The sequence below is a fragment of the Labrus bergylta genome, chromosome 4 (genome assembly GCF_963930695.1).
Source record: "Labrus bergylta chromosome 4, fLabBer1.1, whole genome shotgun sequence".
Taxonomy (NCBI): domain Eukaryota; kingdom Metazoa; phylum Chordata; class Actinopteri; order Labriformes; family Labridae; genus Labrus; species Labrus bergylta.
The window spans coordinates 4,461,615-4,484,708 of NC_089198.1; the positions used below are offsets into that span (position 1 = coordinate 4,461,615).

Sequence of the window (23,094 nt, forward strand, 5' to 3'; positions counted from 1 at the left end):
TCATGACTATTCATGGACATATCATATGATATTTTACTATCTGTTTATTAAACGTTTGTGTCTATCTTCACATAAGATCATGTTGTCATGTCCAATAAGGGGAGGGCTAAGGCAGTTTGGTTTCACCTCCTCGAAACGTAGTCACTTCTTGTAAATGCTGCTGGGAGGGGTGAACAGGATGAGGCTCTGTGCAGGTATAAGGAAGTGTTTCCACTGACAGACTAAAACCTTTTCTTCTTCAGCTTAGAAACACACCAGCTACTCTCTCCAACACCCAAATATGGCTGTCAGTAAAGGTAAGTCAGTACATTTAATTTATAAGGTAACATACACCTTGTATCTGCTGGCGTTTTGAAGACCTCATACGTGGGCACAAACTATGTTTGGGTTTTAATGTAGTCAACTTCGCTATTAAATTAATATGAATAATTTGTATTAATATTACTTACCAAAACTATTCATCTGAATTAATAACAACGGGGCACGACCCTGGATGGGTTCCCTCAGTCAACAATAACCAAATAGCACAGAGTCAGTGTCAAATTTAATTGTTAAATACCAATATTATTCATATTTAATAAATATCTGTATTTAAATAAAAGGAATCCGTGAATCCGTACACTAGCCCTCACTCCACCCAGCTGTTATCACAATGATCATAACACCAGTAATCACAGAAAGCTGCTTTATTAGTAAGTAGCTTAAACCTTGTATCTGTTGGGGTTTTCAAGACCTCATACACTGGCACAAATTATGTTTGGCTTTTAAATTATAACAGAATTTAGTGTGTAGGTGTAACTTCAGCGGTTTTCCAAATACCCTCCTAATTACTGCTTATTGAGAGAAAGTTAAGAAGTTGTTGAACAGGAATTCTGATCTTGATATGCGTTGCTTAGTATGCCCTTATAAGGTAGAAGTGAGAAAAAGCATATTGAGGTCATATTTCACGTACAAGCTCAGGAAGTTCAACCTGCCCCAGGAGCTGCTGATCATGTTCTACACATCCATAATCCAGTCTGTTCTGTGCACCTCCATCACTGTCTGGTTTGGATCTGCAACCAAACCGAACAGATACAGACTGCAACAGATGATCAGGACTGCAGAAAAAATCATTGGTGTCGACCTGCCCCCCATCCAGGACTTATCCGGACCCGGGCTGGGAAACGGGCAGGTAGCATCACTGCAGACTCCTCACACCCCGGACACAAACTTTTCAAACTCCTCCCCTCCGGTAGGCGTTACAGATTTTTCCCCCAGGCTGTGACTCTGTCTGATGAATGCTAAACAGTCACAGAGTGTCAGACCTGTCACTGTGAATGTACATATACATATATATCATTTAATTTAAATTATCAATCTACGCACACTTATCATGTAAATACTGTAAAACTCTACCTCATGTAAATGAAACCATCTGTCACATAACTGCATTTTTTTATTATCATGTCACTTCAGCATTTTTGCACTACTCACAACTGAACTGTTTCTTATTTAGCCTTGTACATATTAGTCTTTGTGCTGCCTTTATTTTGAAGTCAGTAATTTGAATTAAGTTAGAAATGTTAGTCAATAAAAGTGGTCATAAAAAGTTAGATTTAAAAGATTAAAAACATTTTGACATTAGTTCATGGTTTATACTGCCATCTATTGGTCATTGTGGGTAGTTAGTTCATTAAGTCACATGCTGCAGTAAGAAGGACAGAGAGAGACAGAGGATGCATGTTGCTGCTGAATGGTTTTCTGTTACGCTTCTGCCTTGGAGACCATTTGTCTGTAAGTTTTATGTTCAGTTCATTATAAAAATGTTGAGATATGAACACAAAATTCAAGTCAGAAACTTTTAGTTGTTTTTGTCTTTCATGTGCTCTTAGCTAATGCTAAATGTAGTGGCTACCTGTTTTCCTCATGGTTATGATAGCATGTAGCTTTGTGTTGAATTAGCATTTTTATGCATTTCTGTGCTTGCTTGAATTTAGATAGCAATGCTTATACTTTGTAAATGTATACTTGTTATCTGTACTGAAATATTGTTATTCTCTTTGTAATATTGCAGTTTTACAAAAACAAAACAAAATGGAAGGAACTCATGTAAAATCAAGAAAAGACAAGCTTTGTGTTTTTATTGGAGGACTTTTGTTTCAGTGTTATCTGGCTGTCAAATCCTGTACATTGGAACGTGCAGAAAGGGCAGTACAGTCTTTGCTTATTGTGTTTATTGTTTGTTGCCTGCCAGCGACCACCGCGGACAAATCGGCGTTCTTTTTGTCTTCTTTTGACACAAGTTATACTTTGAACATACTAGTGACAATCAAACGGTAGCCTACGGCTGCTAGCACCGGCTAATTGTTTTTAGCATCGGATCCAACTCGCTAGCAGGGCTGCTAACATCTCCCCTCCCGACAACATGGACATTGTTTGTTGTGAAGGCTGCCTGACACTCTCACGCACTAGAGGAGAGGTTACCAACCTTCAAGAGAATATCCGCAGGCTTTCAGAGGGGCTTCAGAAGAAGGACCTGATGCTTTCCAGCTACATCGACTTGGCAGCCTCTCAGTCAAAGAGGATCACGGCTATGCACTCCGATATCTCAGATACCTTGCTGTGGGATCCTTTACGGCCCCGACACTCCTCCTGCTCGACCCCAAACCCTCGGGAGTCCTGGGCCGAGGTTTTGGTGAGCAGTGGAAAATGCAGTGGGAGACTATCTGGGTCTCCCCCACCGCTTCTCCTCACAAATCATTACTCGGCACTGCAGGACGATGATCCGGGTGAGGTTAATGGGACCTCTTCGGTGTCTGTCCGAGCCCCCACCGATCCTGTCAGCTGCACACCTGAGTCTGCTAAGCCTGCCTCTGATGCAACCGTCGCTGCCGCTGCCTCATTTTCTCCGAACATCACGGCTCCTTCCACATCCTCTGTAAAAGACGATGCTACCTCTGCCTCTTCTCCACCTGTTCTGGCACTCTCCTCTCCATCCTCTGCGGCGTCATCTTCACCTGTTGCCGCTCCTGCTGCTGTCTCCGTAGGACAACAAAGCAAACAATGGGGGAAGCTCTCCTCCCATAGCAGAAGGCTGCTGGTGGAAGCTGTAAACAGACGCTCTGGTGGACTCCCCCGCACTCAGCTGGAACGGTCCCCTTCACCGGAGCGTTCGCCTGCCCTGACCGCGCCTCCTCAGCCGGTGAGTCCACTCTGCCCTGACGTCACCAGACACGCACGGGTTTGCACTGTCGGCACTCAGGCTTCACCCCCTCGTCCACTTTTCTCACCTACCACTCTGATAATCGGCGACTCCATAATAAGGAATGTACGGTTTTTCAATGCCACCACTCTCTGCCTCCCTGGTGCTACTGTCCCCGTCATTTTAGAAAGGCTCCGGAAGACTTTGCCCTCTCTTCCCACCACCATCACTCGCCTTATCATAAATGTGGGCACAAACGACACCTCTCGACAACAGTCTGAACTGACCAAAGAGCACTTCAACCAACTTTTCAAGCTCTTAATACAAACTGGTAAATCCATTTTCATCTCCAGACCCACTGCGCCTCTGTCCAACGCCGCTCGTTTCAGCAGAACCCTCTACCTCCACCACTGGCTGCAGTCCACCTGCAGGGCTCACGATGTGGCCTTCATTGACAATTTCAATCTGCCCTGGAACCGCTACTCTCTTTTTAAAGCTGACGGACTTCACCCAAACAAAGCCGGCTCACACCTCCTCACTACAAACATCCAACACACAGTAAAGTACACGCCATGCAACTGACTAAATGACGACATCAATACAGCCGATTCCCAATCTTTCTCTATGGTTCCAGCACACCCAACTGTTTCCCCCACCAGCCCACCCTACCGTCCAAAGGTCTGTTCCTCCATCCTCCCAGCTCTCTCTGTGATCAACAGCTCCCCCCACTGGCCTCATCCCTCGTTCCCACATTCACTGACATTATCTGCAATAGAAACTCTCATTACAAGAAGGCATCCAAACAAAAACAAAATCATTAAATCTGTCAATTTTTCAAATTTGTCAACCATCCCCTGTCAGCCACTCCCTCACCCTTCACTCCGTATAACACCACATCATAACCTGAAACTGGAATACTTGCTGAATACTCACTCCCTCAACAATAAAAGCCTCATTCTCCATGACTTCATAACCGACACCAACCTGGACTTCCTATGTCTCACCGAAACCTGGCAAAAACCCTTGGACTATTTCTCACTAAACCAAACCACACCCACAGGATACACATACATGGACAAACCCCGCCCCGATGGACGGGGTGGTGGTGTTGCAGCCGTTTACAGGAAGGACATTAAAACTACCACCATTCCCATCCCTGCATTTGACTCATTTGAACACATTGCTTTCAAACTCTTTGGTCCCACTCCCCTAGTCACTGCTGTAATCTATCGCCCCCCCCAAACCAAACCCTTCTTTTTTCAGTGATTTTCATGACTTTCTGACCCAACTCTGCTCCATCTCAACTTCTGTTCTGCTCCTTGGGGATTTTAACTTCCATGTCAACAACACTCAGTGTAAAACTGCCAAAGAATCCCTGGACCTTCTTCACTGCCTCAACTTCACACAGCATGTCAACTTCCCCACTCACAGCCGCAGCCACATTCTGGACTTGGGCTGCTCCACTGGTCTCACAATCCATCAACTGTCAAGTCTCAACTTCAACATCTCCGACCATCTGGCTATAAACATGGACATTCTCATCCCTCTTCCCACTCCAAAACAAAAACGAAAGATCTCCTTCAGAAACATAAAATCAGTCGACCCCTCAGCTCTCTCAGCCTCTATTTCCAGCAAAATCTCTTCCTCCCTTCCCCCCCAATTTAATAACCCCTCTGAACTCATCACCTACTATAACAACACACTCTCCTTCTGTCCCATCAAAACTAAAACTGTCTCATTCACACACTCTGCAACCTGGTACACTCCCGAACTCCATAAAATGAAAACCCGTAAACGCCAGCTTGAAAGACTCCACAAGAAAACCGGTTTAAAAGTTCACTTCCAATCATACTCTGATTACCTCAAACAATACATGGAAGCTCTCAGCGCAGCCCGGTCCACCTATTACTCACACCTCATCCACTCAGGCTCATCCAACCCCAAGGCTCTCTTCTCTACAATAAACAAACTCCTCAAACCCAGTGACAACACCTCTCCCTCCTTCACAGCTGATAAATGCAATGCTTTTCTTTAATTCTTTCAATCAAAAATTGACACCATTTACAGCAGCTTCAACACTCTCACTGTCCCCTCTTCACCCCTACCCGCATCCCCTCGCCTCATCACCCAACCTCTGTCTCAGTTCTCCCGTTTTCCCAAATGAACTATCCATCATCACCTCTAGCATGAAGTCCTCCACCAGTACTCTCGACCCCATCCCATCCAGTCTCGTCAAAAACTGTCTCCCAGCCATCGCGCCACTCATAACCTCAATCATCAACTCCTCCCTCTGCTCTGGTTCAGTACCCAAAACTCTCAAACTGGCAGCCGTCACCCCTATCCTCAAGAAACCTGGACTCAATACGGACAGCATTTGCAACTTCCGCCCCATCTCCAACCTCCCCTTCCTCTCAAAAATACTGGAACGTGTTGTCGCCTCCCAGATCAAATGCCACCTCTCCTCCAATAACCTATTTGACCCATTCCAGTCCGGCTTCCGTTCCCAGCACAGCACAGAAACAGCTTTCCTCAAAGTCACCAACGACCTCCTCCTCTCCTCAGACTCTGGCCTCCTCAACATCCTCATCCTCCTTGATCTCACTGCAGCCTTTGACACCATCAGCCACAGTATTCTTTTATCCCGCTTAGAGCACTCACTCAACATCATTGGCACTGCTTTTTCCTGGTTAAAATCCTACCTCACCGACAGACAGTTTATCAACATCAATAACTGCTCCTCCTCCATAGCTCCTTTGTCCCAAGGCGTCCCCCAGGGTTCTGTGCTTGGTCCCCTCCTGTTCATCATATACTTGCTCCCCCTTGGTAACATTATCTGCCAGCATGGTCTCCATTTCCACTGTTATGCTGATGACATCCAGCTCTACATCTCCACCAATTCAATCACCACTGAAACCTGCTCTACCCTAATGAACTGCCTCAATGAAATAAAAACATGGATGCACACCAATGTCCTCTCTCTTAACTACGCAAAATCGGACATAATAATTATCGGCCCTAAATCCCTCACCACTTCCATTCACAACTTCTCCTTCACAATAGACAACTCCACTCTCTCCCCCTCCCCTCATATCCGCAATCTTGGAGTCATCTTTGACAGCCAGCTCTCCTTTGATCACCACGTCACCCAGCTCACAAGAACCGCCTTCTTTCACCTCAAAAATATAGCCCGCCTCCGTCCATTACTCTCATTTTCTGCCGCTGAAACACTAATCCATGCATTCATCACATCCAGACTTGACTATTGCAACAGCATCCATTACGGCACATCATCCAAAGTCCTTAATAAACTTCAATACATCCAAAACTCTGCTGCTCTCCTTACCCACACCCGAATACGCGAACACATCACCCCTGTCCTGCAAAATCTCCACTGGCTCCCTGTCCCTTACCGTATCCAATTCAAAATCCTTGTCCTCACACATAAAGCCCTTAACCACCAGGCCCCCTCCTACCTCACGGCTCTCCTTCACCCTCACACTCGTGCACGCAGCCTCCGTTCTTCAAAAGCCAACCTCCTATCTCCCCCTCTTAGAACCAAGCACCGAACCTGGGGGGACAGAGCCTTCTCCATAGCTGCCCCCCCTCCCTCTGGAACTCACTCCCCACACACATTCAACACTGCACCGACCCTCCTACTTTCAAATCACTTATCAAAACTCACCTCTTTAAACAAACTTTTAATGTATGATTGTGATGTATTTTCTGTTTTCTGTTGTTTACCTTTATGTTGTTATCTTTATTGTTGTTATCTTTATGATTTGTGTGTAATGCTGCAATGTCCGTTAGTCTGGCCTTCTGTGCTATTCTTTATGTTTTAACCAAGTGTCTTTGAGTTTTTAAAAGCGCTTATAAATAAAATGCACTATTATTATTATTATTATTATGTCGATATCTTTCTTATATGTATCTTCAATCTTTATGGATAGAAATAGATATGCACACATTATTGCATTGAGCGGTTATAAAACACTTGTCATAAAGATTTATAATGAAGACAAGTTTTCTTTTTTTTACAGTTGAACAAAAGCATTTATGGAAATAAACAATTATTAAAAAACAATATAAAAATAAATAATGAACTTAAATTGAATAAACCTAGTTATATCAGCATATCAGAGATAAAATTAGTACCGATCGGCTGACAGATTTATTGATCGGGCTCGACTATAAAGCTCTCAATGACGACAGCCAGTAGGGGAGAGTGGGGTAACTTGTGCCAAGGGGCAAGTAGTGCCACCCCTGTTATCTAGAAAACCATAGAAGAAGTTGGTCATGTGACCACATATTTTTGAAGAGGCATCCATTTCACTCATCCTGCAAAGAAGGGAGACACATGGCTTGAGAGGTAAGCACATATAAGTTCCCAAAAAATGTTTTTGCCCTCCAAAGTAAAATTTCTATGATCAAGGTTTTTTGATTGCTGTGTTTGAACAATTATATACAACTTTGAAAACAGTTCACACATGTTTAAGTGCTTTAGTAAGCTACACCATGAGTCTATACAGTTAGCATGATGCTAGCTCAAAGCAGCTGGGGGATACATTTTTTCAAAATAATGGTTGGGTTAATTTGTGCAAGTGGCACAACTTAACTTATGATTATTTACTATATATTACTTTATTGTATTTTATTGTTATTGTACATTGTATTCTTATTTTCATTGTATTCTGACATTCTTAATTTTAGACCAAAATCCATCATGCCAAGTGTGTTAAAACTGCTTTAAACTTCTCTGATCATCAGCACTACCTTTTATCTCATTTCAGGTACAGCTTCCCTCCACACATGATGTACAACATGGATGAAACTGGTGTGATGACAGTGTAGACACCCAAGCAGGTTGTCAGAGAGAAAGGGAAGAAACAAGTGGGTTCAGTAACATCTGCTGAAAGAGGAGAGCTTGTCACTGTGGCCTGTGCAATAAACGCCACTGGAAATGCAGTCCCACCCATGTTCTTTTTCAAGGACAGCCTTATGAACGCATCACCAGCAGGTTCCATTGGTCATTGTACAAAGTCTGGATGGATGAAGATGCCTTCCTCATCTTCCTGGAGCACGTCATCCGCCACACCAACTGCTCCACCGATCACCCAGTCCTGCTCATTCTGGACAAACATGAGTCTCACATCTCACTCAAGTCAGTGACAATTGCTAAAGAGAATGGGGTCATTATGCTCACCCTGCCACCTCACACCTCACACCTCACACCGCTTGCAACCATTAGACAAAACTGTCTATGGACCACTCAAAACCTACTATAACCGAGCGATGGATGGGTAGATGTGATCACATCCTGGGCGAACCGTATCGATCTACGAGGTCCCGGAACTTGTGAAGCAAGTGTTCCTCTCTGCAATGTCACCAACAAACATAACCTCAGGTTTCAGAGCAACGGGCATATACCCTTTCAACAGGGACATCTTCCCGGAAGAAGACTATGCACCATCAATGGTGACAGACAGGGCAAATCCAGAAGATGAACCCAGTGCCACTGCTGACCTGCCTGGAGAAGAGCCCTCCACCAGTGCAGCTGCTCACCTGCCTGGACCATCGCATGAGCCAACACATGTCACAGGTATTTAAAAAAAAGTCTGGTAGGCCAATAGTGGCGGTGCGCATAGTGGCGTGGCTCAGGCTTACCCTCCATCTGACCACGCAATCTTGTTGTTCCCTGTGTTCAATGACAATAAAAGTTCCTTTCCTTTCCTTGAAGCAGGTCCAGACCCAGGAGAGCCACCTGCCACTCTGCCAAATCCCGAGCATTCATCAAGTGACAAATCTGGTTCTTCTGCTCACTTGGGTTATGTGTTTCCAGAAGTCATTGTTCCCTTGCCAAAAGCCACAGAAAGAAAGAACAGAATTGTAAGAAAGAAAGTGAAAACAAGAATCGTGACCGACACACCTGAGAAGATGGAGTTGGAGAAGGCTAAAAAGGAGATAAGAAGATAAAAAGGCTGAACAGGAAAAGAAAAGAATGAAAGAGAGAAGAAAAGGGCTCTGAAAGCTGCAAATCAAACCAAAACCAAGAAGGAAACGGTTGTGTACAGTAGCTCGGAAGAAAGCTCCACCACCGATGATGAGGCAGAAGATGGCCTGGAGAAGACACACGGCAGAGAAAAGGATGGGGCTGAAAAGAAGAAAAGGAGTGGAAATAAGAAGGGGGCTCTGAAAGGGTGAAAACCAACCAAACCCAAGAAGAAAGTGCTCTCCAGTAGCTCAGAAGAGAGTGACTTTCCGATTCCATTTAGCGATGCCACTGATTTTGAGAGTTCAGATATCCAGAGTGATGATGATGATGGTGACAAGGATCTGTCTGCTGGTGACTTTGTCATTGTGAAGTTTGCAGGTAAGAAATCAAAATCCTATAACTATGTTGGATTGGTAGAGAATGTTGGAGGTGACGAGATCAGTGCAAAGTTTCTGAAGGAAAGTTGTAAGAGGTCTGTTGATGGAAAGCCCATCTTCACATTTAGAGAGAATGATGAAGTAGTCATCCCTAGGGGTGATATGCTCAAGAAACTATCCACACCACAGAAACTTGGTGGTACAGCCAGAAGGGAGCATAAGTTCACATTCCCCTGCAGCATTGTCAAGTGGGATGTTCAGTAGTAGGCTGAATCTGTGAAGAGATTCAGATGCAGATGATTTGCAGATGCTTAGGTACTCATTTTGGAATTTGTATTTTGTTCTGAGTATGTGTTCATACTATGAGTATGTCTGATGTTGTTAAAACTTTAAATAAACGTTAAATAAGTAATTTTGTATTGAATTTGTCTTGCTTTTTTATAGCATTATCGTTTGTGAGATTAAAATGATCTGTTTTACTTAAATTATCAATGGCACAATTTACCCCAGTGTATTCTCTCTAATGGCACAACTTACCCCGCACTGGGGGCAAGTTGTGCCACAAAACCAGCTATATTTCTCAAACAGTTTATTTAATATCCAAAGTGATTGTTCCCAGGGATGCACAGCATCTTAAACTATATGTACATATTTTAGTTGGAGGCATTACTGTAATCCCCTTGCTTTAAAGGCACTTTAAGTAAAAATTGGCACAACTTACCCCACTCTCCCCTATGCTACTAATGAACATGCTAATAAGCAACTGGCTAATGGTGATTATTGTGACCTTAATTTAAAGTGTTACCGATGCTACAAACCCCTAGTAGCTTTCTTTGCATTTTAATTTGGAACATTTCCTTTTTTTAGGTTTAAAGTGTGACCCTGAAACATTTAGAAGATCCTGTGTGTTGCTGCTCTGTTGAGTTAGTTTGTAAAGTTTGTAAAGTTAAACAAAAAGTGTTAACTAATTTTCAGTAGAAATAATAAAATAATCATTTAGAGCTAGCTAGACAATATCCTCTGGGCCCGTTTGTTCAAAGTTAATCCAACAGGATTAAAGTTATCAGATCAGAGTTTTTCATGAATCTAAAATCTGGTTGTTCAAAAAAACAAAACAAAAATAACGGGATAATTGTATAAGATCAGGTTTGGATAATCAAAGTTGTTCTTTCTTTTTTTTCCCATCCAATCAGAAACAACCATGTACAACAATAAAGAGATCCGGATCGTGATGGTGGGGAAGACCGGAGCTGGGAAGAGTGCAGCAGGAAACACCATCCTGGGACACAACTGCTTTGAATCTGTTTTCTCCCCTGAATCTGTGACCACAGACTCTGCTAAGTCGTATGGTGAGCTGGATGGACAGAAGGTTTCTGTCATCGACACTCCAGGTCTATTTGACACCAATACTGATGAAGAGACGACACGTAGAAATATCTCCCAGTGTATGGCTTATGCTTCTCCTGGACCCCATATCTTTCTGATTATCATCAAACTGGACCGATTCACAGAAGAAGAAAAGAAGACGGTGGAGAAGATTCAAAAAATCTTTGGAAAGTCAGCAGACAAATACAGCATGGTTCTCTTTACCCATGGTGACCTGCTCAGAGGGCAACCTATCGAGGAGTTCTTGAAGAAAAGCAAAGACCTGCAGAAGCTTGTGGCCAAATGTAACGACCAGTACCACGTCTTTGATAACAACCTCTCTGATAGTTCTCAGACCAGAGAGCTGCTCAACAAGATCAGAAAAATAACAGAAAAGAACACAGGAAACCATTACACCACTGAGATGTTTCAGGAGGCAGAGAGGGCGATTGAAGAGGAGAAACAGAGAATCCTGAAAGAGAAAGAAGAGGAAATGAGGAAAGAGAGGAAGGAACTAATGAGGAAAATAGTGGAAAAATTTGAGCAAAGGATAAAGGAAGCGAAGGAAGACGCGGAGAAGGAGAAACAGCGAATCCTGAAAGAGAATGAAAAGCAAAAGTGCAAAGAGGAGGAACTAAAGAGGAAAATAAAAGAAAAACATGAGAAAGAACTAAAGGAAGCAGAGGAAGACACTAAGAAGGAGAAACAGCGAATCCAGAAAGAGAAAGAAGAGCAAAAGTGCAAATTGAAGGAGGAACTGGAGAGGGAAATAAAAGAAAAACATGAGAAAGAATTCAAAGAAGCGAAGGAAGAGATGGAAAAAGAACTAGCAGAAAAAATGAAAGCACTGGAGGAAGAACAGGAAGAGAAGGCTAGAAGAGAGGCAGAGAAGAGCTCTTCAGTGCTCGCAAAGGTTGGTCGTGGACTTGCAGCTGTGGGGGCTGCTGCGGCTAGGTTGGTTGCGGGGGCTGTGGCGATATTTAAAAAATAACTACAGCTCATTGTATCCGACCTGATGTACATTATAATGTCAGTGTTTAAAACTGATCTGTTTGATTCTCAAATTACTCTCGCCTTTTCTTTTAGACATATTTTGAACACAAAACTAAAAGACTAAAGGGACTTTCAGACAGGACGCGGTGGGGGTTACGCGCTGCTGTCAAGCCCATTCATTGTCTATGTGTAGCTCTGCACAAGAGCATATCTGCACTCGGCCGAGCTGAGCTCAGCACAAGGTCTTGTTTGCCAGTTGGACCAATAGTATCTGTCTGCAGTCTGCAAGACCCAATTTCAAATATCTTTATTTATCTGTTAGGAACTTCAGTTGTGTAAAAAAAGCATCAGTGTGCATACAGCTCAGCACAACAAAACAAACAAACAAAAGAACACACACACATACAAGTGGCTGTATTAAAAGCATGACAATTGTTATGAAAGGTTAAAAGAGTGGTGTTAAAAATAAATGAACAAATGGATCAGCCATTCATGAGCCTGATGGATGTGGGCACGAAGCTTGAAATGGCTCTCTTAGTTCTGAAAGTTTGAGATCTGTGTCATCGGTATCTTCTGCCCACTACAATCTTCTAAATGGTGTTTGACCCTGCTGAGGCCGTGTGGCTCGCTTTACTTTGGTTCACCATCTATTTTTATCATTTCAAACAAATAAACTAAGAACATTTTAGAAACATGACTCACATAAGTGCCTCCAACCAAAGCCGTAGTATCCTCCAAGGTATAGAGAAGAAGCCCTGCAGCCCGTCTATGCAGATGGTTGGATGGAGCGGAGAGGAAATTTAAAAAAGGATGATTTTTATTTTCATCCACAAAATGTCATCAAAAATATAAAAATTGTGAAAGTATGTAATAAACCCAAGTAATTTCAGTAAGGAGACATAATTCTCTATGAATATTTAAAGTTGCATGTCACATATGATACTTATTTAAACTATCATCTCCGTGCTCTTAAATTACCCTTTTTTAACAGTTGGTAGATAAATAAAATAAACATTGTTTAAATAAAATCCACATCGTTTGCTTTAAAAGAAAGCTTATCAACTCTGGTTGTGAAATAACCCTGGTATTACTAACGTATATTTAACTAAATATAAGTTGTGTAAGGAAAATACTCTTGTGTCTGTACTAAAGCTGAAATTTTGCCCACAACTTCTGTGTTTCTTTGGCGGCCAAAATCATCGTTTTAGACATCTCACGTGGTTCTCTGCTGAGATTTGGATAGGTACACGTTCCCCCCCTCTCTTGCAGCCTGCAGACAGACCCCTCTCAATAGGAGGGAAGATCAGATCACAACAAACGGGGTCCCAGAGAGAGCTCTCTTATGTAAAGACCTGTCCGACAGTTTTGGCGTACCAGCTGTGTTTAAAACAGCAGCATTAGCTGAAATGTTAACGTGCTTGTGAAGCGGTCGTCATAGAGCTGCATTTCCTGGACGAGACTAAACTCTCCCAAATCCTGTTGTGCCCTGAGGATCTCATGAACACACACCCTCTCCTCCTGTGCTGCTAGCTCCTGTCACGGCTTTGGCTGTGATCCTGTTTCTCTGTGTATCCCTTGTGTCCCCTCCCCCTCTGTCTGTGTGTGTGTGTGTGTGTGTGTGTGTGTGTGTGTGTGTGTGTGTGTGTGTGTGTGTGTGTGTGTGTGTGTGTGTGTGTGTGTGTGTGTCTCTCTGGAGGGCGTGGCTTCAATCAAACACCTGGTGACTACTCACACCTGCAACTCATCTTCTTATCTGCCTCAGACTAAGACCCAGGGTTCAACTCGACTCATTGCCAGATTATTGAGTCTACTGAAGTGGTAGCTATGATCGGCTGCTCTTAACATTTGTTAGAGTTTATTCCAAGTGTTGTTCCAGTGAGTCCTAACAGATTTTCTCTCTTGTTGTCCAGATTTTCACCGGTGTCATCTCCTCCAGTCTGCTCTCCTCTCAGACAACTCAACCAATTACCTGTCTGCCTACGGAACCAGCTAACTCCATAAGACTCCTCCACGCCGTCACTACCAGCCAGCCAGTCAGCCATTCACTGATACCTAGCCCTGCAATAAAACCTCAAACCCTTCAATTTTGCTGCCGTGTCTGCTTTTGGGTCTAAATACAAACCGTAACAGCTCCTCCTCCTCCTCAGTTAAAGATCAGAGTTTTCTACTGAATAGTGAACAGGTACAAACACACTGTGCACCAAAAAGTAACTATTTTCCCGACTAATGTTTCTGTAACCTAGCAATGTGCACCGTTGCTTTTCGCTTGTGTGCGCTCCCCTTCTGCTCTGCGCCCTACTCCATGGGAGTGCAGCACACACAGCTTCCTATCTGACAGGCAAGTGCAAACAAACAGCTTTAAGTCAAATCAGACACACAGGTGATGACAGGAAGTGACCAGAGGCAGTGCACCTTTTAAAAAAATAAAGTAAATATGTCGTCATCAACAACATCAACAGCTGCTCATGAGAGTTTGAATCAGAATCAAAACCATCCTAAACATCATCATCATCATCATCATCATCATCAAGGTGTTCATGAAGAGCTTTGTCTTAAAGGTACAAAGGGTCTCTGCAGATCGACATTAAATGGTTTTTATTTGACACATGAATTAAAAATATATATATAATACAAAATGGGTTTTAATCTCCTTGTGATCTTAAGTATCAAAGTTTTAAAGTCTGTAACAATGTTTTTACAATCAAATGTACTTTCATGAAATCAAACTCGTCTTTTCAAGAAAGATTGAATCACAGCTGAGAGGATTTGTTTTCAGTGTCAGATGTTTCAGGTTGGCTTCTATGTTAGAAAAGTCCTTCAATTTTCTCTGAATACTTGTAAAGCAAACTGCATCATCCAAATGTGCTTTAATGTGATTTTTTGCTTCTTCATTTTAATAAAATGTTGTAACAGAGTCTGTAGTTTTATTTGTGAACAAAGAGAGACATGAGACTAGAATTCAGGTTGATCAAGAGGATTCATCGAAGTCAAGAAGTCAAAGTCAACTTTATTGTCAATTTCAAAATATGCCAGACATACAGTGGAATTGAAATTGTGTTTGTCTCCGTCCCGCGGTGCAATACAACCAAAATAAGGTAAAATAAGATAAAATAAAATAAGGTAAAATAAGATAAACAATATTTACAGTAATAAATTCTAAATAGTGCAAAACAAAATGGTAAATAAAATAAAATTTAAAGAAAAAGTAAACTTGAAATGTGCAATAAATGACAAGTTTCATAGAGCAAAGAAACAAAAAACTTTTTTTTAATGTGTTTTGTTTTTTAATCGTATATATTTACTTTATAAAGTTGAAAATCATACCATAACATATTTTAGACTCTTTAATGTCAGAAGTAGATATGATAATGGGGACAGTAAGGGGTTAATAAATGATCCTCTATGATGAATATAATCAGTCCTCCTCGTTTCATCATTACAGTTGTTGATATTTGACTGATCAGTCTATTATCACACTGAGCTGTTACTGCTAATACTACACATACTTTTACCATTATTACTGACACTGTAGCTTTAAATCTATTTTATTCATTGTTGTTGTTGTTGCTCTGTTTGTCTCTCTTCTTCCTGAATCTCCCTCTATCACACTTTCCAGCTTGGACACAGTGTCATCAGACGGCTGTTCATCATGAGTCTGGATCTGCTCGAGGTTTCTTCCTCTTGAAGGGGACATATTATGAAAAATCCACTTGGGTAACCTGAGTGTCTACCGACCCACAAAACGTGAAATAAACCCATCCAGTCCTTTGATTGTGGTCTGCATAAGTCTTAAAACACAGACAAAAATTCCCCGTTTCAAATGTTCTCTCCTTGTGACATCACAAGTTGGATTCAGGTAAAACAATACCCTCCCCTCATATCTCCACCCACACAGAGCGTTCTGAGAGAGCTGGTTTATACAGGGTCACAAACCTGCTCTGGGGCTTGATTCATGTTTTATTTTGACCAAAGCACAGCACAGATGGTGTCGTTAATGTTTAGAGAAATATCTTAGAATACGGTGAATGGAAAAGAAACTCTTGTATTTTCTTCAGGATCAGTGAAAGAATTCCTGGAGCTGCGTGTGAGACAAACCATAAAGGAGATGTGTCAGGAGACGTTGATGCTTTTGATGATCGTGACGACATATATGGATTTAATAAAATGTGCTTTGCCTCTGTGCACTTCCTGTCAGCACCTGTGTGTCCGATCGGACTTAAAGCCGTTCATTATCTCTTACTGACATTGTTTCCTCCTCTTGATGCTCGTTTGTGTTGTTCTTACTCCCTGATGTACGTCATTTCAACAAAAGTGTATTTCTACCAAAAGCATTTAGTTTCTTTTCTTTTCTTTTCTTTTTTAAATACAAAGTGTACTGGTTGTGTACTCACCATTGTGTTGTGATGAACCAGGTATAAAAACTCACTTTTGGCACCAGCAGCCGTTTATTCTGATAATAACAGAAGAAAGATGAGCACGCTCACACAGACACTTTGGTGGTTAACAGCTCTAACATTCACACAGGGACAGGATAATGCAGACAGGACAAACATTTAACGTGTATATAAAATGTAGGTCTCTGTCACAGCCACTTCTTTGGTAGTAAGCTTCAGTATTTACTTAAACAGAGAGCAGAAAATCAAGCTAACTGTTGGTGAAGTCAGCTACACCACGACAACAAATGATGAAGCTGAAACTCAGCTAGAAAAGCATAAAAACATGGAGAGTTGAAATAACTCAACTAAAACAAATCAATATCACCACAAAAGTCTTTGCTAATTATTTTAAGAGGATCTCTGAAACATGGCACATTAATAAAACTTACTTTTACTCAGAAAAACGGACTTATTTCATCGTTTTTTAGCGGAGCTCTTAATAAGTCAACTCACCACGGAGAGTGTAACCTGGCAACAGGGCACGGGGCTCATCACGCATGTCTGCAGGGGCCCCAGCAGAGGGCGCTCATGGTACTCACAAGCTAAAAGCTCATGGTCACAAATACATTACTGACAGTATTAACACCAATAAAATAGTCAAATAAGAACAAATTATGGCAAATGAAGGCAAGTGGAATCATTAATGTAGATTATTCACTAAATGATCCCTCTGTTAACGACAGGCCACCGTAACAGGTGTGTTTATTCTGATCAGTTCTACTAACCATTGTGTTATTGCTCTAATATATGCTTCTAATAAATGGTAAAAATGTATTTCTCTGTACTAATCCTCCTCCATATTTTCCACATTATTGTCACTGCATTGGTGCTCTAAAAAAATATCCTTTCCAGTGTAAACACAAAGGGCTACTCTTGTATATTTTACAAAGACTTTTAAAAGCCTGTAACTAGTGTAGTAATTGCTTTTCCATTCACTTCTCTCCAGTTGACTCATTCACACTCAACAGATAGAGTCTATAACTGAGAGAGGGCTGTTTGTAAAATAGTGGTAATATTGCAAAATAACACTGGGCTGCAGCTTCATGGTAGACTATTTATTAAAACCACATATTAGAACAATGACACAATGGTTAAAAGAATACACACAAGCTTTTTTTAACAGGGTTAATGTTTCCACTTTCAATGATTTACCATAATTTGTTCTTACTTTACTATTTTAATCATGTTAATACTGTCAGTAATGTATTTGTGACCATGAGCTTTCATTTCTATCTTCAGTTTTCTCTATGTTTGTTAGAAATTGTCTGTCTGAATGGGAAATGCTTTTTGCAGCTATGAAACCAGACAGTGACTTTCTCAGCAGAAACAGCGTCCTTGCTTGCAAGAATGTTAGTTTAACAAGCAGGGGCCGAATCCAGATGTTTTTCCCTGGCGCCCCAAATGCAGCGGTGAAATCAAATTGTGCACATACACGATCAATCAATCGGACATTATTTGTATGGCGCTAATTCATAATAAATGTGATCTCAAGACACTTCACAGAAAGAGCAGATTAAGACCTTACTCTTTGTTATATATTGTTACAAAGACCCAACATTAATCCATCATGAGCACTAAGCAACATTTAGCAAAGTTACAGTGGAGAGGAAAAACTTATTTTAAGAGGAAGAAACCTCGAGCAGATCCAGACTCATGATGAACAGACGTCTGATGAAACTGTGTCCGGGTTTAGTCTCGTCCAGGAAATGCAGCTCTATGACGACCGCTTCACAAGCACGTTAACATTTCAGCTAATGCTGCTGTTTTAAACACAGCTGGTACGCCAAAACTGTCGGACAGGTCTTTACATAAGAGAGCTCTCTCTGGGACCCCGTTTGTTGTGATCTGATCTTCCCTCCTATTGAGAGGGGTCTGTCTGCAGGCTGCAAGAGAGGGGCGGAACGTGTACCTATCCAAATCTCAGCAGAGGACCACGTGAGATGTCTAAAACGATGATTTTGGCCGCCAAAGAAACACAGAAGTTGTGGGCAAAATTTTGGCTTGAGTACAGACACAAGAGTATTTTCCTTAGACAACTTATATTTAGTTAAATATACGTTAGTAATACCAGGGTTATTTCACAACCAGAGTTGATAAGCTTTCTTTTAAAGCAAACGATGTGGATTTTATTTAAACAATGTTTATTTTATTTATCTACCAACTGTTAAAAAAGGGTAATTTCAGAGCACGGAGATGATAGTTTAAATAAGTATCATATGTGACATGTAACTTTAAATATTCATAGAGAATTATGTCTCCTTACTGAAATTACTTGGGTTTATTACATACTTTCACAACTTTTATATTTTTGATGACATTTTGTGGATGAAAATAAAAATCGTCCTTTTTTTAATTTCCTCTCCGCTCCATCCAACCATCTGCATAGACGGGCTGCAGGGCTTCTTCTCTATACCTTTGAGGATACTACAGCTTTGGTTGGAGGCACTTATGTGAGTCATGTTTCAAAAATGTTCTTAGTTTATGTGTTTGAAATGATAACAATAGAAGGTGAACCAAAGTAAAGCGAGCCACACGGCCTCAGCAGGGTCAAACACCATTTAGAAGATTGTAGTGGGCAGAAGATACCGATGACACAGATCTCAAACTTTCAGAACTAAGAGAGCCATTTCAAGCTTCGTGCCCACATCCATCAGGCTCATGAATGGCTGATCCATTTGTTCATTTATTTTTAACACCACTCTTTTAACCTTTCATAACAATTGTCATGCTTTTAATACAGCCACTTGTATGTGTGTGTGTTCTTTTGTTTGTTTGTTTTGTTGTGCTGAGCTGTATGCACACTGATGCTTTTTTTACACAACTGAAGTTCCTAACAGATAAATAAAGATATTTGAAATTGGGTCTTGCAGACTGCAGACAGTTACTATTGGTCCAACTGGCAAACGAGACCTTGTGCTGAGCTCAGCTCGGCCGAGTGCAGATACGCTCTTGTGCAGAGCTACACATAGACAATGAATGGTCTTGACAGCAGCGCGTAGCCCCCACCGCGTCCTGTCTGAAAGTCCCTTTAGTCTTTTAGTTTTGTGTTCAAAATATGTCTAAAAGAACAGGCGAGAGTAATTTGAGAATCAACAGATCAGTTTTAAACACTGACATTATAATGTACATCAGGTCGGATACAATGAGCTGTAGTTATTTTTTAAATATCGCCACAGCCCCCAAAACCAACCCAGCCCCAACAGCCCCCACAGCTGCCACAGGCGCAATAGCCAACCCAGCCCCAATAGCCCCCACCACCGCAAGTCCACGACCAATCTTTGCGAGCACTGAAAGGCTCTTCTCTGCCTCTCTTCTAGCCTTCTCTTCCTGTTCTTCCTCCAGTGCTTTCATTTTCTCTTTTAGTTCTTTTTCCATCTCTTCCTTCGCTTCTTTTAATTCTTTCTCATGTTTTTCTTTTATTTCCCTCTCCAGTTCCTCCTTCAATTTGCACTTTTGCTCTTCTTTCTCTTTCTGGATTCGCTGTTTCTCCTTCTTAGTGTCTTCCTCTGCTTCCTTTAATTCTTTCTCATGTTTTTCTTTTATTTTCCTCTTTAGTTCCTCCTCTTTGCACTTTTGCTTTTCATTCTCTTTCAGGATTCGCTGTTTCTCCTTCTCCGCGTCTTCCTTCGCTTCCTTTATCCTTTGCTCAAATTTTTCCACTATTTTCCTCATTAGTTCCTTCCTCTCTTTCCTCATTTCCTCTTCTTTCTCTTTCAGGATTCTCTGTTTCTCCTCTTCAATCGCCCTCTCTGCCTCCTGAAACATCTCAGAGGTGTAATGGTTTCCTGTGTTCTTTTCTGTTATTTTTCTGATCTTGTTGAGGAGCTCTCTGGTCTGAGAACTATCAGAGAGGTTGTTATCAAAGACGTGGTACTGGTTGTTACATTTGGCCACAAGCTTCTGCAGGTCTTTGCTTTTCTTCAAGAACTCCTCAATAGTCCCACTGAGCTGGTCACCATGGGTAAAGAGAACCATGCTGTATTTGTCTGCTGACTTTCCAAAGATTTTCTGAATCTTCTCCACCGTCTTCTTTTCTTCTTCTGTGAGTCGGCCCAGTTTGATGATAATCAGAAAGATATGTGGTCCAGGAGAAGCATAAGCCATACACTGGGAGATATTTTTACGTGTCGTCTCTTCATCTGTATTGGTGTCAAACCAGACCTGGAGTGTCGATGACAGAAACCTTCTGTCTATCCAGCTCACCATAAGCCTTAGCACAGTCTGCGGTCACTGATTCAGGGGAGAAAACAGATTCAAAGCACTCGTGTCCCAGGATGGTGTTTCCTGCTGCACTCTTCCCAGCTCCGGTCTTCCCCACCATCACGATCCGGATCTCTTCATTGTTGTACATGGTTGGTTCTGATTGGATGGGAAAAAAAAGAAAGAACAACTTTGATTATCCAAACCTGATGTTATACAATTATCCCGTTATTTTTGTTTTGTTTTTTTGAACAACCAGATTTTAGATTCAAGAAAAACTCATCTGATAACTTTAATCCTGTTGGATTAACTTTGAACAAACGGGCCCAGAGGATATTGTCTAGCTAGCTCTAAATGATTATTTTACTATTTCTACTGAAAAATAGTTAACACTTTTTCTTTAACTTTACAAACTAACTCAACAGAGCATGTAGCAAATTAAAATGCAAAGAAAGCCACTCGGGGTTTGTAGCATCGGTAACACTTTAAATTAAGGTCACAATAATCACCATTAGCCAGTTGCTTATTAGCATGTTCATTAGTAGCATACTGGCTGTCGTCATTGAGAGCTTTATAGTCGAGCCCGACCAATAAATCTGTCAGCCGATCGGTACTAATTTTATCTCTGATATGCTGACATAACTAGGTTTATTCAATTTAAGTTTAGAATTTATTTTTAAATCGTTTTTTAATAATTGTTTATTTCCATAAATGCTTTTGTTCAACTGTAAACAAAAAAAAAAAAACTTGTCTTCGTTATAAATCTTTATGACAAGTGTTTTATAACCGCTCAATGCAATAATGTGTGTACCGTATTTTCCGCACTATAAGGCGCACTTAAAAGCCTTTAATTTTCTCAAAAAACGACTGTGCGCCTTATAATCCGGAGCGCCTTATATATGGATCAATTGGTTAATTGGTTGATCCATACTGGTTGTACACGGCGCTCAGCGACACTGACTCGGATGATGACGAGAGGGAGCCGGGCATGTTGGATGCCGTACTCGCCCAACTGTTCAATTCGGACACTGAAGAAGAAGAATTCGAGGGATTCGTGGACGGGGAATGAACTGAAAAAGTGAGCTTTACGTGTTATACGTAACTGAACAATGTTGAGTTATGCACTAACGCAGGGGTGCCCAACCTTTTTTGAACCAAGATCTACTTTTAAAGTTACCAGTCTGCCGAGATCTACCAGTCCACATAGTGAGCCATAGCCTTTACCAACAGCCTACAAACGCATTTAATACTCACACAACAAACAGAAAATAATAAATGAGAGTTCTGTAAAAAATAATGCAATATCGACATACTTTTTTTTAAACTCTTATTTTAGGGTAGGCAACATTTTAATATTAAGTTTGTATTTATATCACATATGTTTTCCCCTTATTTTAGTTTACAACAAACAACTTTAATCTGTGTGGAGATGTTCACAGACTACAGCAGGCTGCTGTGAGATGATTTTGCTTTTGTTAAATTAGCTGCAGACACGGTGAGAGTGAACGGAGTAAAGTCCAACCGACTGTTTGACCGGGTCACGTGGGTTCCCACCTCGGTCCGTACGGATCAACTGTGTGCTGTAGCACTAAAAGTAAAACGGTTCGCGTGGTGGCTGGCGCTCCAGTGCGTGCGTGTGTGTGTGTGTGTGTGTGTGTGTGTGTGTGTGTGTGTGTGTGTGTGTGTGTGCGCGCGTTTGCGCTGTTTGTTGGTGTGTCTCGTCCCCCTCGAGGAGCAGAGAAAAGTAGCTGCAGCTTCATCAAATGCGCTTAATACTCGTAGCATAGTTTCTATATATGACTTTTTGGTAAAACATTTACCCCCCCGGTTTTACCTGCACGTCACTGCTCTCTCTCTCTCTCTCTCTCGCTCGCTCTCTCATGCACGCAGCAATTTCATGAATAAATGAAAAATTAAATACACACAGGTCGGAAGTATACTTGGGCTCCCAACACAGGTATCGTGTGTGGGAAACAGTGCAATGAGATGAAATTGAAATCACTTTTCTATTTTACAATTGTATTTTATATTGACAAAACATCTCGCGATCGACTGAGAATCAGTCAGCGATCTACCTGTCGATCACGATCGACTGTTTGGGCACCCCTGCACTAACGTTTGAATTAGCGGTATCAGACTGTGTTTCTTTTACGTGTTTACAACTGAACAAGGCTGGGAGATATTGTGAATATGCACATTAACGTTTGAACAACGTTGAGTTATTGTGAATGCACTACGTATAAAACTACGTTTTGAGAGTTAAGAGAAACGTCAAAGAAATAATTTATTATTTGGGGAAATCGTCTTATGTACTTTTGTTTTTGTAGTTTTATACGTATTTATATTTATATATTCACAATATCTCCCAGCCTTGTTCAGTTGTAAACGCGTTCTATTCTATGCGCCTTATAATCCGGTGCGCCCTATATATGAAAACAGTTCTAAAATAGGCCATTCATTGAAGGTGCGCCTTATAATCCGGTGCGCCTTATAGTGCGGAAAATACGGTATATCTATTTCTATCCATAAAGATTGGAGATACATATAAGAAAG

At 41.4% G+C, this 23,094-nt stretch overlaps 2 protein-coding genes and 1 pseudogene across 3 annotated transcripts in view; 2 read left to right on the plus strand and 1 right to left on the minus strand.

Moving 5' to 3' along the window:
* The window catches only part of LOC110005985 (GTPase IMAP family member 7-like), a 79,977-nt gene that overhangs the window by 6,881 nt on the left and 50,002 nt on the right, over positions 1-23,094 (plus strand). The gene's annotated exons all lie outside the window — the stretch shown is intronic.
* Positions 172-14,819, plus strand: LOC136176994 (GTPase IMAP family member 7-like). Of its 2 annotated transcripts, XM_065953555.1 has the most exons (4): positions 172-296; positions 10,741-11,825; positions 13,668-13,723; positions 13,816-14,819. In XM_065953555.1, coding segments are annotated over exons 1-4 (1,158 nt in total). In that variant the 5' UTR covers positions 172-280; the 3' UTR covers positions 13,817-14,819. The 2 variants fall into 2 exon arrangements, with proteins under 2 accessions (XP_065809627.1, XP_065809626.1); XM_065953554.1 differs by having other exon boundaries at positions 13,668-14,819.
* LOC109978901 (GTPase IMAP family member 7-like) overlaps positions 14,893-23,094 on the minus strand; it is a 75,318-nt pseudogene continuing 67,116 nt past the window's right edge.